This window comes from Pinus tabuliformis, chromosome 1_2 (assembly GCF_031772625.1).
Source record: "Pinus tabuliformis cultivar Carrire ecotype Pingquan chromosome 1_2, CPIR1, whole genome shotgun sequence".
Taxonomy (NCBI): Eukaryota; Viridiplantae; Streptophyta; class Pinopsida; order Pinales; family Pinaceae; genus Pinus; species Pinus tabuliformis.
The window spans coordinates 608,786,085-608,809,312 of NC_142298.1; the positions used below are offsets into that span (position 1 = coordinate 608,786,085).

Consider the following 23,228-nt stretch of genomic DNA (forward strand, 5'->3'; position numbering starts at 1 on the left):
ACACGGAAGCTGTTTTTGACTCAGAGAAACAGAGTTTTTCTACACCCCAAAAAAAAACTTTACATACATCAATATGATTGCCCGTTACAAAAAAAGAGGTCTTCCTCTTAACAGAGGGATTACTGAACTGCTGTTACACAAAGGTCTTCGTCACATAGAGGGATTCACCAACACTGCTCCAGATGCAGTTTCACAAACAATCAAAAGAGTCTTCCTCTTAAGAGAGGGATTCACCTGAGACTGTGCTGAAGATCACTTTCCTCTTGACAGAGGGATTCACCTGAGACTGTGCTGAAGAGCACCTTCCTCTTGACAGAGGGATTCACCTAAGACTGTGCTGAAGAGAACCTTCCTCTTGACAGAGGGATTCACCATGACACTGTGCTGAAAAGCACCTTCCTCTTTAACATAGGGATTCACCAAGTGACTGTGCTGAAAAGCACCTTCCTCTTCAACAGAGGGATTCACCAAAAACACATTTCAACCAGCAAGAATTTACTCTGTCTCCTCCTGATATTTTACACTGTTGTGTGTAAAAAATCTCATTTACATTTACTGCTATAAAAACAGAGTTTTACATATGCTGCTATAAGAAAAATATTTACTTACATTTACTGTTGTAAATAAATTTTACATATACTCCTGTAAAAAGAACTTTTACATTACATTCACTGTGAGGTGAAAAATCATTTCTTTACTCACACCATTTACACTGCTGTGTAATACAATTCTTCATCTGCTCGCAGCTTGCTTCCCTTCATTTGAGCAACCAGCCACAATACATTTCAACCTCTCTCTCCTTTATGTTTCGCACTGTTATGCATTATACTCTCCTTGCATCACTCAATCTTCATCTTCGTTCCCTTTTTCATTCACACCTTGCACTGCTGTGCAAAAACTAAAATTTCTTTTATGAAAGTCAACCCAAATCTATGCACTGCTGTGCATCTTCCTCATTTTTTACTGCCGCAAGGCTTTTCGTTTTCCTTCATCCCATGTGCAATGAACATCAAAAAAACATTACTTCCGCGAGCCCCTCTTTCATTCCATTACACACACCTCATATGCAAATGAGCACAACCAAAACATATATCAAAAGCATTAAAAAAAAAAGGGCATTGACTTGCCCATACCATTCTTTAATTGGCAATGCTTCCGTGCAAACAAGACTTAAAAACATTTACTAACTTTTACCTACAATTTATGGAAGATCATAAATCTCATTCATTCCTTCACGTGGGCGGTCAGGCAATAAGGTTCAGGCAGGTTGAAGCGGATCCATGTGCGTTGACCAAATCGGACGCATTTCGCACACCAAACTAACACAAGCCAAACGATGTTTACAACCCGTAATGGGCAGTTTTGGGTTCGTACTGTAGACGCGTGGCTGGAGCTGATTGTGTAGGAGGCCCTCTGACAGACACCACTTTTCGGCATAAGCGGTGCGGGGGAGTCTGGCTGTTTTGCGGACGCGGTTTGCTGCCGGCACTGTTCAACTGTCGGCGTCCACCAATACTGCACGCAGTTGGAATTAATATTCCAACAAAACAATGTTTGCTTGCAGGATGTGCCCTCGGAGCATCACAATTCATCCCTGTAGCTAATTTGGCTCTGGACTTCTGGTATGGGGGACACCTTGTAGCGAAACGACAAGTCAGCTCCAAAGCCCTTTTCCAAGTTTTCTACATTCTGGTGAGCACTGGAAGAGCGATAGGAGATGCAGGAAGTATGAGCACCAACATCGCGAAAGGCTCTGATGCAGTCAAAACCGTCTTTGGCATCCTGGATAGAGAGAGCGAGATAAACCCGGACGATGAGAAGGGTGACAAAACGGATAAGATAGAAGGAAGCGTGGACCTGATAAACGTGGACTTTGCTTACCCAGCTCGTCCAGATGTTAAGATCTTCAAGAACTTCTGCTTAAGGATAAAAGCTGGCAAAAGCATGGCACTTGTAGGACAAAGTGGATCCGGTAAATCGACCATCATTGGATTAATTGAAAGGTTTTACGATCCCCTAAAAGGATCGGTGAAAATAGATGGAAGTGACATCAGGAGCTTCAATTTGAAGAGTTTGAGGAATCACATAGCTCTGGTAGGTCAAGAGCCCATGCTGTTTGGAGGAAGCATTCCAGACAACATTATGTACGGAAAAGAGAAAGCAAGCGAGGCGGAGATGATCGAAGCCGCAAAGGCTGCAAATGGTCATGACTTCATCAGGTAATACTGCAATCGTTCAATTGAAACAGAATGTTTATAATCAACTGCAATTGAAATAATTATTTGTGGAATAGATTATGATTTATTGAACAAGATCAGTGAATTTAACTTGGATTTTTGTAGCTCTTTGGATGAGGGATAGGAAACAAACTGCGGAGACAGAGGAGTTCAATTATCAGGAGGACAGAAGCAGCGGATTGCGATAGCAAGGGCGATAATAAAGAATCCGAGCATATTACTGTTGGACGAGGCAACAATCGCATTGGAAATGTTGGGGATTTTTCTCTTAAAATCCCAAAAACAAACAAACTGAACACACACAGAGACAATGCTTTGTTTCCTTCTCTGCCACACGATCTTTTTGCACAGGGAAGCTTTTAAAAAAAAAATTCTGAGAAGAGAGTATTACATAGACATAAAGGATTTGTATTCATTAAAACAAAATGCCTGATACATATTCATCCTCTTTTACTGAGAGGGATTTACCAAAAAAAAATACATTCAACAAAACTCTGTCTCCACCTGAGAATTTACACTGCTGGAAAATTCTCATTTTCTTTTACTGCTGTAAAACCCTTTTTACATTACTGCTGTAAAACTATTTTTACATATGCAGTAAAATTTTCATTACATTTACAAAAAACTTTACTCACACCATATAATTCTTCATTCGCTTGCTTCCCCTTTGTTTGGACAACACCCAAAATACATTTCAACCTCTGTTCTTTTGTTTCGCACTGCTATGTGTTTTTACAACATACATTAAAAAAAAATTACAGAAGCTCTCCCCATTTTTTTCATATGCACTGCTGTGCATTCATATCTTTTCTTACCACAGGAAACCAACACTTCTTTCGCTGCCGCGAGCTTCACCACCAGTCAACAACAACATACCATTACATTTGCGCTCCCTTGTTCTTTTCTTTTATGCACTGCTGTGCAAAATTAATTCTGCGTTTTTCGCTGCTCCTTCATTCTTTTCCAATGGTCAACACACATTCTTTTTTTTAAAACATATTACAACCACCCACGAGCACTTTTCATTTTTGGCTCGTTATATAAAAAAACTTAAACAAAAAACATATGTCAGAACTAAAATGAACACACTTAATTACATTACGTGCCGTAAAATAAAAAATTAAATGTTTACCAACTTTCTACGACAAGGTTTAACTTCAGTTTAATTCTTTTGAAGACGAAACGGGTGGTCAAACAAATGTTTGAGTTTACTCCACGCAAGGGATTTAATTGCTGGCTCGTATGCAGGTTTGAATGATGGACGGCGGAGGACGAAGAAGCAAATCGGACGGCGGTGGAGGATTTCGGAAGGCCTCTTTATGCTGAACTTTACGTCCCGAAATGTCAGACTTGCTGACGTATAGAGAGGACCACGTGGTTGCATTACATTGTATCGAGCTCGATCATACGGAAACTGCTTGCTGGTCGAAGGCGGTCCGATATGCTGGTGGTTTTTGCTGAGCGGTTTTGTGCTGTCGTCGTTGTCCACGTCCGCCTGCAGTTGGAATTAATATTCCAACACTCCCCTTTAATTTCAACTGCTGGGCATTCTGTCATACCCAAACACTTCCTCACATAGAGGGATTCACCAACACTGCTGTTACAAAGACATCTTCCTCACATAGAGGGATTCACCAACTGCTGTTACAAAAATATCTTCCTCACATAGAGGGATTCACCAATTGCTTCTGATGCAGTTCCACAAACATGAAAAGAGTCTTCCTCTTAACAGAGGGATTCACCTGAGACTATGCTGAAGAGCACCTTCCTCATGACAGAGGGATTCACCAGTGTATGCTAAAAAGGATCTTCCTCTTGACAGAGGGATTTACCACACTATGCTGAAAAGCATCTTCCTCTTGATAGAGGGATTCACCATGACACTGTGCTGAAAAGCACCTTCCTCTTTAACAGAGGGTTTCACCAAATGACTGTGCTAAAAAGCACCTTCCTCTTTAACATAGGGATTCACCAAGAACTTCACTTCCTCTCACAGAGGGATTACAACCAGACACTACTTTAGATGTAGTTCCAAAGAAACCGAAAATATTACTCTGTTTTCTTCCTGAGATTTTACACTGCTGTGTGTAGAAATCTCATTTACATTTACTACTGTAAAAAACAGAGTTTTACATATACTGCTGTAATAAAAAAAATTTACTTACATTTACTGCTATAAATGTAATTCCTTACACACAAAAAAAATCTCCTTCACTGTTGCGCTGCTGAACCTCTCTTGCTCTTCATGATTGCCCTTTTCACTGCTGTGTAAAAACACATTTCTTCATTCTCTCTTAGCTCTGGTTTCATTTTCTTCGCACTGCTGTGCTTCTCCTTCTTGCCATCATGCTGTTGCCTTTTCCTTATGCATTGCTGTCCATACCCATAACCATAGAGTCTGTCTCCCCTGAGTTTTTACTCGCTATTGCGTTGCATCTGCAATTCACACTACTGTGCGTAAAAAATTCCTCACACTGCTGTTGCATATATTGAATTTCAGTTCAATGAACAACACACTCACTGCACTTACATTTACTGTTGTAAAGAAAATTTTCTTTTACATGTGCTGCTGCCCATTACATTTCATTTTTTTTCAACAACAAAAAAAAACTTCATGCTGCTGCATTTTTCATATTCACACTGCTGTGTGAAAAATTTCATGATTGCACTGATGCGTGCTTCCGTTTTCTACATTACATGCTCCTCCTTCATTTTCCTCTCACTTCTTTGCATTTTCATTGCCAATACAAAACACTTCCATCTGCTGTGTATTACACTCACTCTTCTGTGAGTATATTCTCTCATATTACATAAAAGGAAAACTACATTCCATTGCTATGCATTTCAATCCATGTGTTCCACAAAAAAAATTTCCATGTTGCCCCTTTTCTATGTTCTGCCTTCGCACTGCTGTGCGGGTCTCCTTGCTTTGCATTACAATGCATATACAATGCATATGATTCACATCGAATTCATCTTCATCTTCACTCACACACTGTTGTGCGCTCTACTGCTTCTCATTTTCTTATCGCGCTGCTGCACTTCACATTTCAACGCTGCCCCTTTTTCTTCTCCGCACTTTTGTGCATATTGCATTGCATATGTGAAAAAACAAATTACATTTTTCAACACGGCTGCATATTACATTTCAGAGGGATTAACAACAAAAAAAAATTCATTTGCGCTCTGCTGCGCTGCAATACATCCTCCACGCAATCTCCATGCCCTGCAGACTTTTCTTCTTTTCTTTTATGGCAGATTTAATTCCATATCTCTCCCCTATAACACGATCTTCATCAAAGAATGACTGTTAAAACAGTTCAGCAATAATGATTAATAATTACGTGCTCCCCCTTAATGTATGCATTGTTTTCTTTCAGCAAAGTTTTCTTAAAAGAAACTTAGATCAACTAGGGAGCTCAAGGGGCTTTCAGACTGTATTTCTTTCCTTCTCCATACTTGTGTAACTTTCTTCTTTTGTGTGGGTCTAGCTTGTGTAAGAGCCCATGTTAAGTTACAATCACGTGCCATATGCCCAATGTTATGACACTTGAAACATTCTACATTGTTCATGAATAAGAATTCATGATTTCTTCTTGTAAAATTATTTCTTGGAGATTGTCGGAGACTACAGCATCTATCTCTATGAAATGCTCTACAGTATTTTGCCATATGACCAAAGTTTGAACAAGAGTAACAATAACCATAAAATGAACTTTGGTACCTGGGAGATGGAGGTTTCCTTGATGTGCTTCTGAAGCTTTGCTGCCTTGAGATCCTTTGATGATAACCATTACCTCTTACCTCTTTGACATCAGCTACATTAATTCTTGGAGCTGGTTTTCTACTTGGAGTAGGATTTCTTCTGTTGTAGCCTTGATCTTTCTCCTTGCCTTTGTTGGAACTAGGAGCATCACCATTTCTTTCTGGCTTCTTCACATCTCCTTTGCTTAAAGCATTTTCATTCTTGTTTGAGGGTTCACCTACATACCCAAGTCCTGATTTATCAGATGGAGATCTGTGATAGCTGAGCATGTCATCCAAGGCTTGAGAGCTCTTCATGATTTTGTTCATCCCTTCAACCTTTTTCCTGAGGAGGACAATCTCTTCTTCCAATTTTTCACACTCATTATTCTTCTTTGCAAGTTGTTCCTCAGTTTCTTCTTTGCTACGAGTAGCTTCAGCTGCTACTATTTTGAGGGAGATAATATCTGACTTCATTTTGGAGATTTCTACTTGACTACTCTCCATTTTCTTTTCAGCTTCTTGTGCCTGCTTCCTAGCTTCTTGTAATTCAGACTTAAGGGAGGAGACCTCTACCTTGTACTGTCCAATCTCTTCTACAAGCTTATTCACTCTCTTGGGCCTTTGTTCAAGTTGACTTGTCAAGACATCTTCCTGCTTCTTTGATTTATTCAGCTGATTTGTCATGGATATGACTTCTTCATGATGTTTCCTTTTGCTTTCATCAAGTTCCTTCTTAAGCTTGACAAGCTCTTCATCCCTTTCTTTTACTTGAAGTTTGATGAGGTCAACCTTCTCACATTCAGCTTCTATGATGGGTTTAGAATTTTTTTCTTCACTGATGGTCATGATCAGTGCTCCCTTTGCATGAAGGATATGAAGTCTGTCCCATATATCCTTTGCTGATGAATATTTTCCTAGATTCTTCTTCACAGAATCAGGCAGTCCATCCAAGATAGTCTTTGCTGCCTTTGCATTATACTCCTTGGATTCTTTATCCTTCTTGCTATCATCAATCACTGATTCCCAGATTTCAATTCCTTCAGACTTTAAGAAAGCCCTCATTTTTATTTCCCATATATCAAAGTTCCCATTGAACCTTGGAACCTCAAATAGAATGCTTTCAAATAGATTGTTTTCTATTTTAATAGAAGAGGGAGACACAACCTTAGGGGGTTTGCACACTTTATCTCTTGACCTTTCCATTCTTAACTATGCTTAAAATACCTGACTGTGTTTTTAAAATGACTCACTGTTTCTTCAACAACAACACAGAAAAAAAACTTTGAGGAATACCTGGGTTCTTTTGCCTGAGACTTCACTCTGCTGGAGAAGCTTTCTCTGCTGCAACAAGAATCTTTCCATCAGCTTCTTTGACACTTTCAAAGAGCCTAAGCCTGCTCCGATACCACTGTTGGGGATTTTTCTAGTAAAATCCCAAAAACAAACAAACTGAACACACAGAGACAATGCACTGTTTCCTTCTCTGCCACAGGATCTTTTTGCACAGGGAAGCTTTTAAAAAAAAAATTCTGAGAACAGAGTATTGCATAGCCATAAAGGATTTGTATTCATTAAAACAAAATGCCTGATACATATTCATCCTCTTTTACTGAGAGGGATTTACCAAAAAAAATACATTCAACAAAACTCTGTCTCCACCTAAGAATTTACACTGTTGGGAAAATTGTCATTTTCTTTTACTGCTGTAAAACCCTTTTTACATTACTGCTGTAAAACTATTTTTACATATGCAGTAAAATTTTCATTACATTTACAAAAAACTTTATTCACACCATATGATTCTTGATTCTCTTGCTTCCCCTTTGTTTGGCTCGTTATATAAAAAAACTTAAACAAAAAACATATGTCCGAACTAAAATGAACACACTTAATTACATTACGTGCCGTAAAATAAAAAATTAAATGTTTACCAACTTTCTACGACAAGGTTTAACTTCAGTTTAATTCTTTTGCAGACGGAACTGGTGGTCAAACAAATGTTTGAGTTTACTCCACGCAAGGGATTTAATTGCTGGCTCGTATGCAGGTTTGAATGATGGACGGTGGAGGACGGAGAAGCAAATCGGACAGCGGTGGAGGATTTCGGAAGACCTCTTTATGCTGAACTTTACGTCCCAAAATGTCAGACTTGCTGACGTATAGAGAGGACCACGTGGCTGCATTACATTGTATCGGGCTCGATCATACGGAAACTGCTTGCTGGTCGAAGGCGGTCCGATATGCTGGTGGTTTTTGCTGAGCAGTTTTGTGATGTCGTCGTTGTCCACGTCCGCCTGCAGTTGGAATTAATATTCCAACAGGACAGCCAGTCGGAGAAGATCGTTCAAGAGGTGCTAGACAGATTAATGGTGGGGAGAACGAGCATTGTGATATCTCATCGACTGACAACCATTCAGAACGTAGATTCGATTGCTATGATTCAAGACGGGAATGTGATTGAACAGGGGAGTCATTCATATCTGTTGGGCAAAATAGAAGGCAATCCATATTACTCTCTCATCAACATGCAACGACGCCATCACTAGATTCTTATCTGCCTCATACACAGAAGTATCCCTTGTGATCGACGTCGTAAATCTTTCTTTGCTCCTTCCCCTAAGTATAGAATATGGATCGTCAAACATAAAAGTAGGATTGGAATTTTAATCTAACTCTGTTTCTCCAATGAAAATTTGACGGGGACGTTTTTTTTAAAGAGCCTGTAAAATATTGTGAGCATATTTTACTTTCTATATTATAATATATATATATATATATATATATATATATATATATATATATATATATATATATATATATATATATCTATATATATATATATATAGATATATATATGTTGGAGATGAAATAGAATTTTTTAAATTTGAGAAAGAATGTGATTTTTTGTTTTTTAAAAAGTATTTTTAAAATATAAATAGATTTAATGTTTTAAGAAAAAATTAGGGTTAAATTCAAGTTAGATTTTAGTTAAAACTAATCAGAAAAAATGTTATGAAAAATGTTATTTGGTCTAAAGAAATTTTATAGTTGAAAAAATAAATTGAATAACTGCACAATAGAATGTTATTCCTCAAATTATAGATATAATTGCTATATTTATGCTAAAATTTGTGAGTCCTCGCATTATGGATGTAATTGTTATATTTATATCATGATTTTTAGATATGTATGCCATGACTTTTCATTATTAATTGTAAAATAGTGGTACTTACATAAATAACATACGTACCATCCATACCAAGGAAGCATTTGCATAAAAAATGGATAGGAATAAGATGTAAACAAATATACTTAACCACCATTAAATGTGCAAACTTACTAGTTGGTACTACCCACCAAAATTTATGCAAGTCCTTATCCCTTAGTATGCAATTAATTTTTCCACTTCATAATATGTTATTTTATGTGAGTGCTTGGTAGATCTAAGCTGGTTTAATTTCCCCCATTAAATAGGCTATATTACGTATGAATACTATGGGTTAATACCATAGGTTCTCATACCATTCCCCAATATCCAGGGCGAATATCATGAATATTTTTTAACATTATTTTTATTTTATTATGAGCGAGTAAAAATGTTTTCACATTATTGATTTTATTTTATCTTATTTTTATTTGTGTAATTTGACCAAGTCAAAACATTTTCAGGATAAGATAGGACAAGACCGAGACATTAGAAAATATAATGAGCAAACCAATATATCAAGGACTTTAAGTTTTTTCACAAAAAAGTTTATATGGAAGTTTAAATAAGAGGTTTTATATTTTTAAATTTTATATCGAATTGTAAATATGTAGAGTTGAATATAAGAAATATTTTTACATAAATGTAAGATTTAAATTAATGTTTTTTGAATTGGATTAATTTAGACGATTTAAAATTTAATATGAAAGATGATAATTGTTTTCTCATAAAAATTATAAAGATTTAAAAAGTTAATTGCACACCAAAATTCACCACTTACATTACATTAAACACACATATAAATACATCAATCATTGGTTAAAGATAGAAATTCTATCTTAACCACACAATCACTTAATTAGTTGAGTAAATATCTCAACCAAACACTAAACTAGGAATCATCTAAACAACTCCTAAATAACAGAAACAAAATCTTTTACTTAGAAACCAAGACAAGTGGGAATTATATTTTCCAAGTCCCCCTCTTAATTACTACTTGTCACAACCTCAATTAGCGAATTCTAGGTGTTGTCAAACATGACAAAAGAATATGTTGGCATCCATATAAATGAACAACCATCCACCAGAATGCATGAGTGCCCAACCATTGCAACCATCACAACCACCAGTCTACTAGGATGTCATGCGCATATATGATTCTGTCAACCATTATAATTGTCCATCATTATCAATTTGAAATATTCTATGCTACTAACTCCATGCATTTTTCTCTTAACCCTTGAAAAAATGTAGTAGGAAAATTTGATTTCCAAGTTCCACCCTTGAACTCCCGAATGAAGGATCTTCCATAGTCAATTACGAAACAACATCCCAAATTATCGCATAACCTCACTAGAACGCTACTCTCATATCTTCAACAAATGAGGGATCCTTCCTTAGATCCACAATTGTCAAACTAACTCAATAACCATCCATATTAAGCTTTTACCTGCACTTGATTCTTTCTATAAATCCCTCTAGATCCTTAAACCAATTTGCTTACTCGGTAATAATAGGAATTAATGCTTTGCTGACAACGTGATTGGTTTGGTCTTAGTCATTATGCCAACTCTGCAAACAATTAAAACAATGGAACACCATCTTAATGTATGCACTAGCTCCACTTTGCTTTCCTCCAAGTTGAATAGATTTAAGAATTTCCTTGATAGGTCCAATTTCGTTCTAAGAATGAGGTCCTCATCAGCAGTCTCTTCCTCTAGGTTCATGTTTTCTTATATCAGTGATAAACAACGCTCCACAAAAACTTCATTTCTACCATGCTTCTATTGCGCTAAGACAAAAGGGACTCATTCATACGAGTTCACAACTTTTCAAATGTATGATGTCCAACTTATGCCACAGGCATACACATAACTCGCAAACACTCATGTAGCTCTCATGCACGACTCACTCTTGCAACAGAAGAAACAACAACTGTCGTTGGCAGTAATATCAATTTAGAACAGGACCCTGTCTTCAACTTCGTCGATCATATTGTCAGCTGTGTCAATGAATTATTGTAGCTGTAGGACATGATTTCCTGGGCCAATTACTAGAATCCGATAAAAATTCTTTGTCATTGGTTACTCGTCCACCGATCTAACTACCGAAACAATTGGGCAGCAACTTCAACATATGATCCCCTGCCACCAATCATATTCCTAGATTCGTAATCCCGCTCTGAGTTGAAGGATCCCTAGTGGCATACCATGAAGGGGAAAATGTGCAACATTATAGCATTTTTATTAGTGGAGTAGGATTTAAATTATGACGATTGCAATCTTCATACTGACAACGCAGTGATTAGGCTTACTTTTTTGCCAGGCTTCGGTACTCACTAGTGCATTGAAATGCCAGACGCATCTCTTAAGAGAGCACAATTGTTGTTTTCAATACTCTACACACTTACACACCAAAAAGATAAAAAAACTTCACAACAGAAATTACATACAAAATAATTTATTTTAACACACCCCTTTTCTAATCAGATAGCAAAAAACTCTCTCATTATGCTAGGATTTTCTTTAATGGAGTTATCCATAGAGTTACTGACTTTTATTCTAATTTGAAAATTTAAATGCACATTAAAATTTATCACTTACATTAGATTAAACACATATAAATACATCAGTTAAAGATAGAAATTTTATCTTAACCATATAATCACTTAGTTGAATAATCTCTCAACCAAACAATAAATTAAAAATAATCTAAACAACTCCTCAAGAACAAGAACAAGATCCTTTACTTAAAAACTGAAACAAATAAGAATTATATTTTCCAAGTTAAAATTTTATTAAAATATATTTATATAAAATAAGAAATAATTTAAAAAACTATTTTTTATAAATTATAATAAAATATTTTAAAAAATAAATATTATAATAATTTTTTTTAATTACTAATGAATGTACTCTATATATATATATATATATATATATATATATATATATATATATAATTTTCCTACATTGATTCGAAAAACTAATAAACCCAAAAAAAAATCTTAATCAAGATCAATATCAAATATGGAATTCTAAACCTAATCCCTGTGATCCATGCAATTGTATATGCCTATACAAACTATTGAGGAAGAAAAGTCATGAGTCTTCATAACAAACTAGTGAGGAAGAAAACTCATGAGTCTTCATATGAGATTATTGAATCCTAGGGTTATGAATGTGATTGGATTATATCAAATTCTTGTAGGTATGAATATGGGATGTATTATAATATGATTGGTTTTTTTTTAAGTAAAATATTTGAAGTTTTAGATGTTTTTTTAATCAAAACCTTGTTTTCTTGCACGTAGGTATTATAATTTACATCGAGTCTGGTGCTATACAAGATCATGTAAAAGTGTTGTACATGTGAGCTTTCACTATTAGAATAGCTTGTTGGGGTCAAAGCTCTCCTCCCCATGAGTTATCAGTGATAAACTTTTGGACAACTCAATAGTAAAACCTATGTATGAGCTATTTCTTGTGTATATAGGTTCCATTATTCATAGTCAAAGAAGTCTCATAAATGCATGTTTTATTCATCTAAAAGTTGTACAAATTCTAGTTAAAATTAATAGCTTTTATATATGGTTCATATTCAATTGCAAATAATATCTAGATGGGTATTAAAATGTCTCAAAATGTATTGTTGTGATTTTATTTGATCAATAGTATTAGTTCCAATTAATCTCTTAGATTATCCCCATCAATGTTGCATTTGGCTCTTTTGGCTCTTATGTTAGTGATTTTCCTCAACAAACATTGCCTCATTTGGTATGGAAATGGTGTGGATTATTGTTCTCATCATGTGTATCATTACAATTGATGTTTCACAAATGCAATGGACCATGGGGTTTTATTGATGAATTATGGTGAAAGTATAAATTTTAAGTGATTAGGGGATAAAGCCAATAATTTTTGAGAGTATGTTTCATTACATTTATAGAGATATCCTTCCTTAAAAAATCATCCTTATCACTAGTTGCAAAACATTAACGAGACATTAAATGTCAATTCGTTGGAGTCCTTAATAGTGATGTCATTATGTTAGATTCTCCAAACAAAACATTAAATTGTAAATTTTATGCACTATTATGTCACATTCTGACATTCATCTTAACTATTTTATATTAAACTAGCATGTTTCTGAAAACATTGAATACAAATATTTATATAATATTTTTCTAATTTTTTTCATAATAATAACGTGTAAACAATAGGTGAATATTTTTCTAAATTTTTTCCATAATAATAATTTGTAAACAATATGTTGGATTTAATGTTTTTATAATTTTTATAAATTAAAAATTAAATTATAAAAAAATTAATAGGATTAGGATAAAAACTCAATACCTTAATTCTTCTTTCCATTTGTTAAGGTATAAAATTGGTTCGAAGTTGATTAGTAGCTGTTGGATTCCCACTCTCTCTTCCTAGTTTTCTCCGCCTTTGTCTACGCCTTTTGTTTCGTTTTTTTTTTAGGATTAGTATTAGTATTATCAATATTATTATTATTATTAATATAAATATTAGTATTACTAATATTAATACAATGTTTAATAATATTATAATTACTTAATTGTTAGTTTCTCAACTTTAGTTTTTTTTTGTAAATAAGCTTTTGTATTAACAAGTAAAACATATAGTACAAAACTTCTGCCGAGGCAGATTGCTGGCTGCATGGCAAGCCTTACTCAGTAGCAACAGATTGAAAAAGGAAGAGAGAGCTATAGAAGACATAGAGAGAACTAGAGCTGCCTAGAATAACACCACGCAGGGTGACTTGGTCCCAAAAAACTGATTATCACATATCTGAAAAACACAGTAACAGAAAATATAGCAGAGTCCCACAAAGGGACAGGGAAGACTAATCATGGTTGTTGGGAGGGGTTGCATGCGCCTCTCTGTGCCTGGGGGCCTGGGCCTGGTGGATGCACGACGGACCTCCCTTCGGCGAATCAGCGGGCTTGCTATCCTTCTCAATGACTTTCTGGAGGAGCTTGATCAGAACAGAGAGCTTTTTACTAATAGAATCCATCTCCTGATGCAGAGCGCAGAGTTTGAATTCGCTGCTTTCGACCACAGCTCTGTGTTCCTTTGTCATCGTGGCTGCAAACTGCTGGAGGGTGCGAAGTTGCTCCGCCTGTTCCCCCTGAACGTCCATTGCCTTTGCCAAGATGGTCTTTATACGCCATGATTCGGCCTGAGTGCGGACAAATTGGGTTGCTCTAGTGCTGGGCGTACCAGGGTCATGCAACCAGTCGACTTCCTGGCTGAGCTGGTGATCCGAGAGCTTGGCTTCCTCTTCCTGAGCAGAGGCCTCCAAGTCTATAATTTTCCTCTTATTCCTCTGAGATGTTCTCCGCTCAAACAATTCTCGGGCCGTCTGCAGATCTCTGTTTGCCGACTGATTTCGGCTGCTATTGCCCGCCATGAGAAACCTTTCGTGACTGATTCTCTCCTGGATGCAAATGCAAAAATGGAGACTCTGCCTTCTGAGCGCATGAAACATGATGCTCCAATGGAGAGCAGGAGCAAATATATAGAAATTGGCGGGGAGGTTTCGAGCTGGGGAGTGGATCGCAGTGTGATCCTTGCCTGTCCGATCACCATAAATGTTATTGTGCGAAAAATTGGAGGGGTTTTTCATTGATTGGGAATGTTTTCCTTCGCCGCCTCCTGCTCGATGTTGAGTGTGCCACGTGTCCCTCCATCCAGCACTTCTGTGTCGGGCTATGTCATCCTGGATCATGTATCTGTACAAATCCCTGTAACCTGTTATATTCATGAATGCCCTCAACCGGCTTGTCCTGCGGTAGTTATTAGGAGTTGATGGCCCCAGTCCCGTCGGCCTATCCATGTACTTGTGTAAGATTATTAAACGGAATGCTGACTTGCCCTTTCCGCAGCCACTAAATCTAAACGAGCGAGTTGAGAGCATCGGTCTTTTAAATGATGATTTTCCACCATTTGCCAACAGCTGTCCACCATTTCAGCTGGGTGTTCGATCCCATGGTTAGCCAAGTGGTCGGCGACCGAATTTGCCTTTCTCCTTACCGCTTGGAAGATGAGGCCTTTCATTCTTCCAAGCAAATTCCCAATATTGTCTGTGACCATGGACAGGCGCCAGTGCTTCGTTACTTTGCTTATTGGAGTGCCCCTGTATATTTTCTTGGCCACTGCTATGGCTATCTCAGAGTCGCCCTCAATTACTGCGTTTTCTGTGTGATTTCTATGAAGGATTTTTAACCCCTTTTCCATTGCTGCGAATTCCATTTCGTTATTGGTGCCCTCACCCAGAGCTGTGCTGTAAATATGGAGAATTTCGCCTGAATGGTTTCGGATTATGCCTCCTATACCAGCTGGGCCCGGGTTTCCTTTCGAGGCCCCGTCGAAATTTAACTTCAGAAAACCTTCAGGGGGCCGAGTCCATCCTTTTAGCGTGCTGTTAATGTTCTTCTGTTTGGCCTGGGGGACGAGACTTTGGCCGGTGCAAATGTTGAAAGCATTTAAGATTCTCTGTTCCTCTGGCGAGATTCGTCTGGCAGGGTCGGCTTTACTTTTTACCAGAATTAATTGGCGGATGTTCTGGAATAAGGTAATTCTCAAATGTTCAAAATTCCTGTGTTCGCTTTGAAAAATCCTTCTGTTTCTTTCTTTCCACAAAGTCCAAGTAATAAAACCTGGTAGAGCTTTCCAAATATTGTTGATTTGAGGATTTTCTGAATAATTGCTTGGCCAATTGTTAATAGTGTTGTGTATGGAGTCTAAATCTCTGCTGTTTTGCTGCATGATAGCTTCTATCTCTTGCCAAATGAGGTTCGCCCACTCACATGTATTGAATAAGTGGTTCATGGTTTCAGCGGCTTGGTTGCACATAGGGCAAAAAGAAGGGCCTTCAAATCCCTTTTTCTGCAGGTTTTCCCAAGTGAGGGTCTTTCGCCGCATGAGAAGCCAAAGAAAAGTTTGAATTTTTGGCCAGAAGAGGGGGTCCCAAACCTTGATGAACCAAGATGCGTCCTCCCCCTGCTCTGTGAATTCCATCTGCCTTCTGGCTTCTTTGAGATTGAAGTTGCCATTGCCCTTCAGCCCCCATCTCAACTTGTCCTCATCTGCGGTTATTCTGATTTTTCTTTTGTTTAGGATTAGAAGCAGGTTTTGAAGGTTAATGTTTTCTTCATTAGGGTTTGCTGCGGCTGGGAGGGCCCATTCTCTCCATTCCTGATCCTGGCTATCAGGGTTCCAGTAGTGATGGATGGAGTGCTTTCCACTGTTCTGACAGTTAATTTTGTACGCTGCAAGATCTGGGTTTTCAAGCTTTGGGTGCTGCTGCCAGGAGTCTTCCCAAAAGAGGGCAGATTTCCCATTCCGGATCTCCCAAAAACTGTGTTCTTGGATTAGATTTTTATTCTTTTTTGCCAAATTCCAAATTGGGGAACCTTCTGGCAAAGCCTGAAGTCTTATGAGGTCCTGGTCTCTGCAGTTGGGAGTGTATTTCTCTTTCCAATGTCTGGCCCAGGGGAGGTTAGTCTCCTTCAGCCAGCGCCACCACAGCTTCGCTCCACCAGTATTGTTGCTAGTGTCGGGGTCGATTAGGTTTAAACCTCCAGCTAGTTTTGATTTACAGACCTTGTCCCAGGCCACGAGAGCCCATTTCCTTTTCTCTGCGCTGCCACTCCATAGAAAGGATCTTTGAATGGATCGGATTTTCTGCAGGATTGCTTTAGGCGCCGGGAGGATAGAAAGCATATATTGAGGTATGGCCTGAAGAATAGCTTTAGTTAAAACTAGGCGTCCCGCAAAATTAAGTGCCCTGTGAGTCCAATGTTTGCATCTTTTTTCCATGTTTGCTATGAGCCTTTCCCAGTGAAGCTTTTGCCAAGGCTTAGTGGTGAGCGGAGCTCCCAGATACTTCGAGGGAAGAGAACCTTTTCGAAAGCCTAGGATGCTAGTAAGATGGTTCTAAATTGAAACATGAGTATTAAAGAAAAATATAGTCGATTTGGAGTGGTTTATGTCCATACCTGATGCCCTGCTGAATATAGATAAGATGGATTTGAAAGCCTTGGCATCTTTGATCGTTGGAGAGCCATGCAGCATAGTATCATCGGCAAACTGCTGATGAGTGGTTGCAGGGGTGGAGGGGAAAGGGCGCAATCCATTGATTTTCCCTTCCGCTTTGGCTTTGTGAATATATCTGCTGAGCCCTTCCATGACTATCACAAAAAGGAAGGGGGACAGTGGGTCTCCTTGCCTTATGCCGCGGGTAGGAGAGAAGGGGACCGAGGGGGAACCATTAACCAGAATAGAGAAGTTTGTTGACTTGACCAGGGCGAGGATCCAGTTGATCCACCGAATGTCGAATCCAAAAGCACTTAAGGTGGCCTCCAGGTAATTCCAATTTACTTTGTCGAAAGCTTTTGAAAGGTCGAGTTGAATCATCATACCAGGGATTTTTCTGGATTGTAAAGTATGTATCATCTCCTGAGCCAAGAGGATGTTGTCCAGAATTTGTCTGCCTTCCACGAAGCCTGATTGCTCCTCTGAGATGATGTCAGGGAGGATTGGTTTAAGCCTGTTAGCAATGACCTTAGAAATAATTTTATAAATCACGTTGCACAGAGCTATGGGGCGAAACTTTTCCGGAGTTCTGGCTTCCTCTTCTTTGGGGATTAGGGCTAGGAAAGTAGAGTTTAGGGCTTTAAGAATTGAGCCAGATCATCTTGAATCTTCAACTACTTCCCATACCTCTGTTCTGACAGTTTGCCAACAAGCTTTGAAGAAGTTTATAGTAAAACCATCAGGTCCCGGAGCTTTATCATTTGGCATGTCCTTTACAGCCTCCTCCACCTCCTCCATAGAGATATTTCTTAACAAAGAGGCATTTTGAGCTGGAGTGATGATTTTGGGTATGGCCTGTCTTATTTCCTCTCTGGCTTCCAAACGATCTTCTTGAGATTCCTAGGCAATTTGCTTAAAGTGGCTGGTAAGCAGAGTTGAGATCTCATTGTGGTTTTGAATGACTTCTCCAGATGCATTGGTAAGCTTAAGGATTTTATTTGCCCCCCTATAATCCATCGTCGATCTATGGAAGAACTTTGTGTTTTGCTCTCCCTCCTTCAACCATTGGATACGAGACTTTTGCTTCCAAAGGATTTCTTCCTGTTGGCAGCGAAGCTGCCATTGCTGCATAAGGATCTTTTCCTGTTCATTTGAGTCCTCCCTGTTAATCCCCGAAGCCCAGTCTTTATGAATTTGACTTAGGCGGTCTTCTATATTGTGCTTTTCCTGGAAAATATTACCAAACTCGGTTGTATTCCAATCCTTGATTTTGTGTTTGATGTACTTGAGTTTGGACTGAAGTTTAAACATTTTGGTCCCCCTTACATTTCTGGGTTCGTCCCACCATTTTTTCAACAGCTCTGGAAAATTTGGGTGAGTTAGCCAGAATTTCTCAAATCTGAAAGGCCTGTTTTTGGGAGTCTCTAGAAAAGCAGCTTCCAGGGCGATGGGCCAGTGGTCTGATCCCCCACTGGGGAGGATATCAGAGTCAACGGTTGTTCCTTCCAGTAAGATGTTTTCTGAGATCAAAAAACGATCAAGGCGAGAGGCTATCCTGTTTTCTCCTCCTCTTCGGTTACTCCAAGTGTAGAGCCCATTTTTTGGGGGGATGTCGACCAGTTGGGCGGATTCCATGAAATCAATGAAGAGTTCTGAGTCTTTGTTCAGACGCCGAAGGCCTCCTTTTTTTTCCAGGAGGGAGGTAATCATGTTGAAATCCCCTCCCATTATGATCTTTGAATATTTGTATCTTAGCTTTAGCTTCATTAGCGAGTTCAGGAAAGAAATTTTATCTTCTAAACGCTGAGGCCCATAGACATTTATACAGAGGTAGGTTTCAGAATTACCTGTTAATTGAAATTCTGTGGCGATGTATGATCTGGTAGCTTCCATGGAGGTGATTTCTATTACTCTGGAGTCCCAGAGGGTTGCAATGCCTCCTTCCCATCCGTGACTGGCTATGTCTATATATTTGATAGTTTTCCCTAACTTTATGGTGATATTCTCCAGCTCATCAGTGGCACATTTTGTTTCCTGAATGAGCATAATATCTGGCTTTTCCTGTTGTAGCTTCCTCTTGAGAAGGCGTTGTTTGACGTGGCTGTTAAGCCCTCTTGTATTCCAGGAGATGATTTTCATTGATAATGATGTGGTTATTGGTAGGACAGGAAGGCGTGTAAATCCTTCATTTTGCCTGAATTGATCATAAAGATACCCAAATCATGAAGAACCTCTCCATTCGTCCTTCAGCCTCTTTTCTTATTTTGCTTCCGTCCTAATGAATGAAGAAAAAGACTTTTGGATTGGTTACCTGTGCCTTTCATGATTCCTAATCTTTTCTTTTGCTTGTCTAGCGCCGCTTGTTGTCTTGCTATGAAGAGGTCGCTGATCTTCTTTATTTCTTCCTCTGGGATATTTTCCAGCCCTTGTGTTCTCCAGTGCTTTTCCATATCTGACAGGTTTACCCCTTCTTTTTCTAGAACTTCATTGAGTTCCAGGTCTTCGCTTCCCCCATCGCTTGTTAGCATGTCTGTGTCTTCATCTCGTTCATCTGCTACTTCATGCGTTTGTATTGCTGTGTTTTCAGTGGTTTCCTCTGCATCCGTTGATCTGTGGTCTGTCTTATTTTTTTGAGGAGCTTCTGGAAGCCTTGTCTCTTTGTTGTTACCTTCCGAGTCTGCTTCTGAGTCCAGAATGCTGAAGGGATTAAGAGTTATGCTGGGATCTGTCACTGCTTTGTTTACTCTTTTCCTGTAGGTCCTTTGTCGTGATTTTGGTTTTTTGAAAACCTCCTGGTTCTTGGCTGGCTGCTCAGGCTTGGCTTCTTCCACTGGTTTGATTAATGGGCATTCCCTTACAAGGTGACCGTGTTCATGGCATTTCCTACAGCGGAAGGGGATCTGTTCGTAGTCGATAGCTTGAAAGTAATCTTCGTCTCTGAACTCTAGCCACAGTCCTTCATGTAAGGCACCTGAGACATCCATTTCAACGCAGATCCTGGCACAGGAAGTGTACTTCCTTTGAATCGTTGCCTCAGAGGCTTTAATGAAGGTACCAAGTCGGTCTCCTATGCGCTTTAGAGTTGCTAGGCCCCAGTAATCTATAGGTAAAGAGAAGAGGCGAATCCATACAGGGACTTGGGTGAAGGTTTCCTTTTCAGGAACGAAGTTTGCCTTCCAAGGCCTCATGTAGAGGCCAGCTGATGAAAGGAAATAAGGCCCTCCATCGAAGATCCTATCCTTGTCTTCTAGGTTAGAAAAGACAATAGTAAAGAAACCTTTAACTCTGAGATGAAGTCTGACATCACCTTTTGGTTGCCAGTGTTGCTTGATCCATTGGCAGAGAGCTCTTTCTGTTGGCCACAGACCCATAAATTTACAAATGATTGCATGCTCCATCATGTGGTCTCTGTAGGCCTGAATGTCTGGATCTGAGAAGACCACTCGGAGGGCTTCCTTCTTTTTGGGTTTGCAGACTCCTTGCAGGGTATTTTTAGGGCTGAGGTTGGAAGCTTCCGTTTTATCCTCGTTATCTATGGGGCGTTTTCCCTCGCTGTGTTCCTTTTCTTCATCTGAGGGGGAGATTATTGGGTCAAAGCTATTTTGGCCTGCTTTCGGTTTGTTCCCGTGGTTCTCCTGCCTGTTGCTGACTTTTCCTGGCATTTCTGATCCGTGATTTGGATCTTTTTGCCCCTGGGTTGCTCTGTCGCTACTTGTCCCAGAGCTGTCTTTTCGAGCTTCATACCCAGAGATATTGAAACCCTCGTGAGTTTTGAGTTTCTGCATGACTATTTCTCTGTAAGATGGGGTCCCAGTGGACCCCCCGTCTGCCATTTGTCGGGCCAGAACACGGCCTCTGAGAAGAAGATCAATTAATCGGTCTCTGTGCGCTGCCAGAACTGTTGGTGAACCTGTTCAGAAACAGTGCTAAACCCTAGGTAGTTTCTCATCTTTAGTTTTATATATATATATATATATATATATATATATATATATATATATATATTGATATTATATATATAATTTAAATAAAATAAAATATGTTAAAATTATTTAAAAAATAATATATATATATATATAAAATAATAATTTTGTATTTATAAATTAAATTAAATTTACAAAATTAAATTTAAATATGAAAATATATCAAAGTAAGAAATTTTAAAATATTTTTAATTATGATAAAACATGATAAAAAACCCCTTTAATTTGAAAAATATAATATTAAAAAATAAGAAAAATGGAATGACCATTATTGGGAATAAAATTTAAAGGTCAAAATATAATAGAATTATTTCCTTATTTTATTTTTCAAAACATTAAATCTAATAATTGATGCCATTTTTTAAAACTGATTTAAAAGCGACTAAAAATTAACATTTTGGATTTGGCATATTTAATTCAAAAAAATAATGTAATATTTATTTATTTATTTAGAATAATTTGTTAACAGAAAATAAATTTGGGTAATATTTAAATTATTAAAAAAAATATATTAATAATATTATTATATAAAAAGAGTTATGGAAAAATCAAAAAGGTTATTAAAATATTAAAAAGTGTTTTTTTTTTTTTTTATATAGAAAATGTTTTGATAAGTATAAAGAAGAAGAAAAATATTATTAAAAAAAAATATTATTGTTATAAATTTTATGGTGAAATTTTATGTTTGGGAATTTTCAAAATAATTTGGGACGAAAGAATTTATTATTTTGATATATTAAAAAATTCGAAAAAGAAAATTGAATTCTCTTATAATATTCTTATCTATTTACTCTATACAATTTTGTTTTCTAAATAGTTGCTACATTGAACATCTTCGTAATCTTTTGAATTTAACAAATACTATGATTACTTTGAAATACTACTTTAATGTTTTCAACATATTTAGAGAGAGAGAAAGAGAGACAGAGAGAGAGATCCACAAATATTTATCCTTTTAGAGTTAGAAAATTCAGTTCAATTTTAATAATAATTAATAGCCATCGTGATATTATATATATATATATATATATATATATATATAAAATAAAATTTAGAAAACATAGTTGAGTAAAATTATTATATAAAAAATATAATGAAAAAATAAAAGTCAATATAATAGATGAAAATATCTCGGGATGAGGTGTTTTGTATGCACATGGGTGGGAGGTGGGTCATTGTCGTCCTACTTAGCTGTATCATTGGGAGACGTGGCACCACATCCCCTTAATTGTTTAACCATGCATATTGATTATGGCATGTCAAACACCACCCATATGTTGTCTAACACTATACAAATGGTGCAACACCTTAGCTCTCTAGACCTTTGCCAAATCTACCTCCTTTAACAAAGAACCTCAAATTCTAATACCATGACCTCCTCGCCTTATGTAACCAAGATAATTTTTCCTTCATCAAGGGGCCTTAATAATTCGTTGCACTAATCCCGGAGTCGACCTTAGTTATAAAGCTATTAGGAAAGGAGGGGACCTTCAAATACCTAATTAAGGAGCTCTATAAACTGTTTTTTTTAAGTGAAGGATCTAGGCTCTTGTTGGTCACCTCAATTTAACCCACTCCTATGTGCTTTGCAATGCTCGGGATCTCTGTTATTTACTAGAGAAATTCAAGGTAAGGGGTGCTAGCTTGTTAGCAAATGTTACTCTATGGTGCTAGTGCTTTCCCTTCTTAACTCTGACTAGCAATTCAAATCATTTTTCAAGAAAAAAATTTACAAAATACTTCATCGATCTCCCTAGATCTCGGTTGGGAATATCAACACTTGAAACCATACACCATGGAAAGTTACTACTTTTCACCTTCTGGTTATTTCTTGATCCCTTTTCAGCTAGTGTTCATATCTTTAATCAAACTCTTGGTAGTGAATTGGCTTTTACTTCCTGTTTTTTGATCACTAAGCCCTTTCTCTTCTATGGGATCTCCACTCTCTCTTGGATCCCTGGTCTTTGTGATTATCCTTTTCTCTATACTTTTC

The 23,228-nt window shown here is 37.6% G+C and overlaps 1 protein-coding gene and 1 pseudogene across 1 annotated transcript; one reads left to right on the forward strand and one right to left on the reverse strand.

Annotated features, from left to right (window-relative positions):
- LOC149207102 (ABC transporter B family member 15-like) overlaps positions 1 to 11,213 on the forward strand; it is a 28,560-nt pseudogene extending 17,347 nt beyond the window's left edge.
- A 6,939-nt stretch (positions 11,214 to 18,152) lies between these two features.
- Positions 18,153 to 21,085, reverse strand: LOC149207103 (uncharacterized). The gene is made up of 3 exons (XM_089397926.1): positions 19,564 to 21,085; positions 19,100 to 19,435; positions 18,153 to 18,934 (listed from the first exon to the last, which is right to left on the reverse strand). Exons 1-3 carry the CDS (start codon positions 21,083 to 21,085, stop codon positions 18,153 to 18,155), a joined length of 2,640 nt encoding a protein of 879 aa, XP_089254052.1.
- Between the last annotated feature and the right edge of the window lie 2,143 nt (positions 21,086 to 23,228).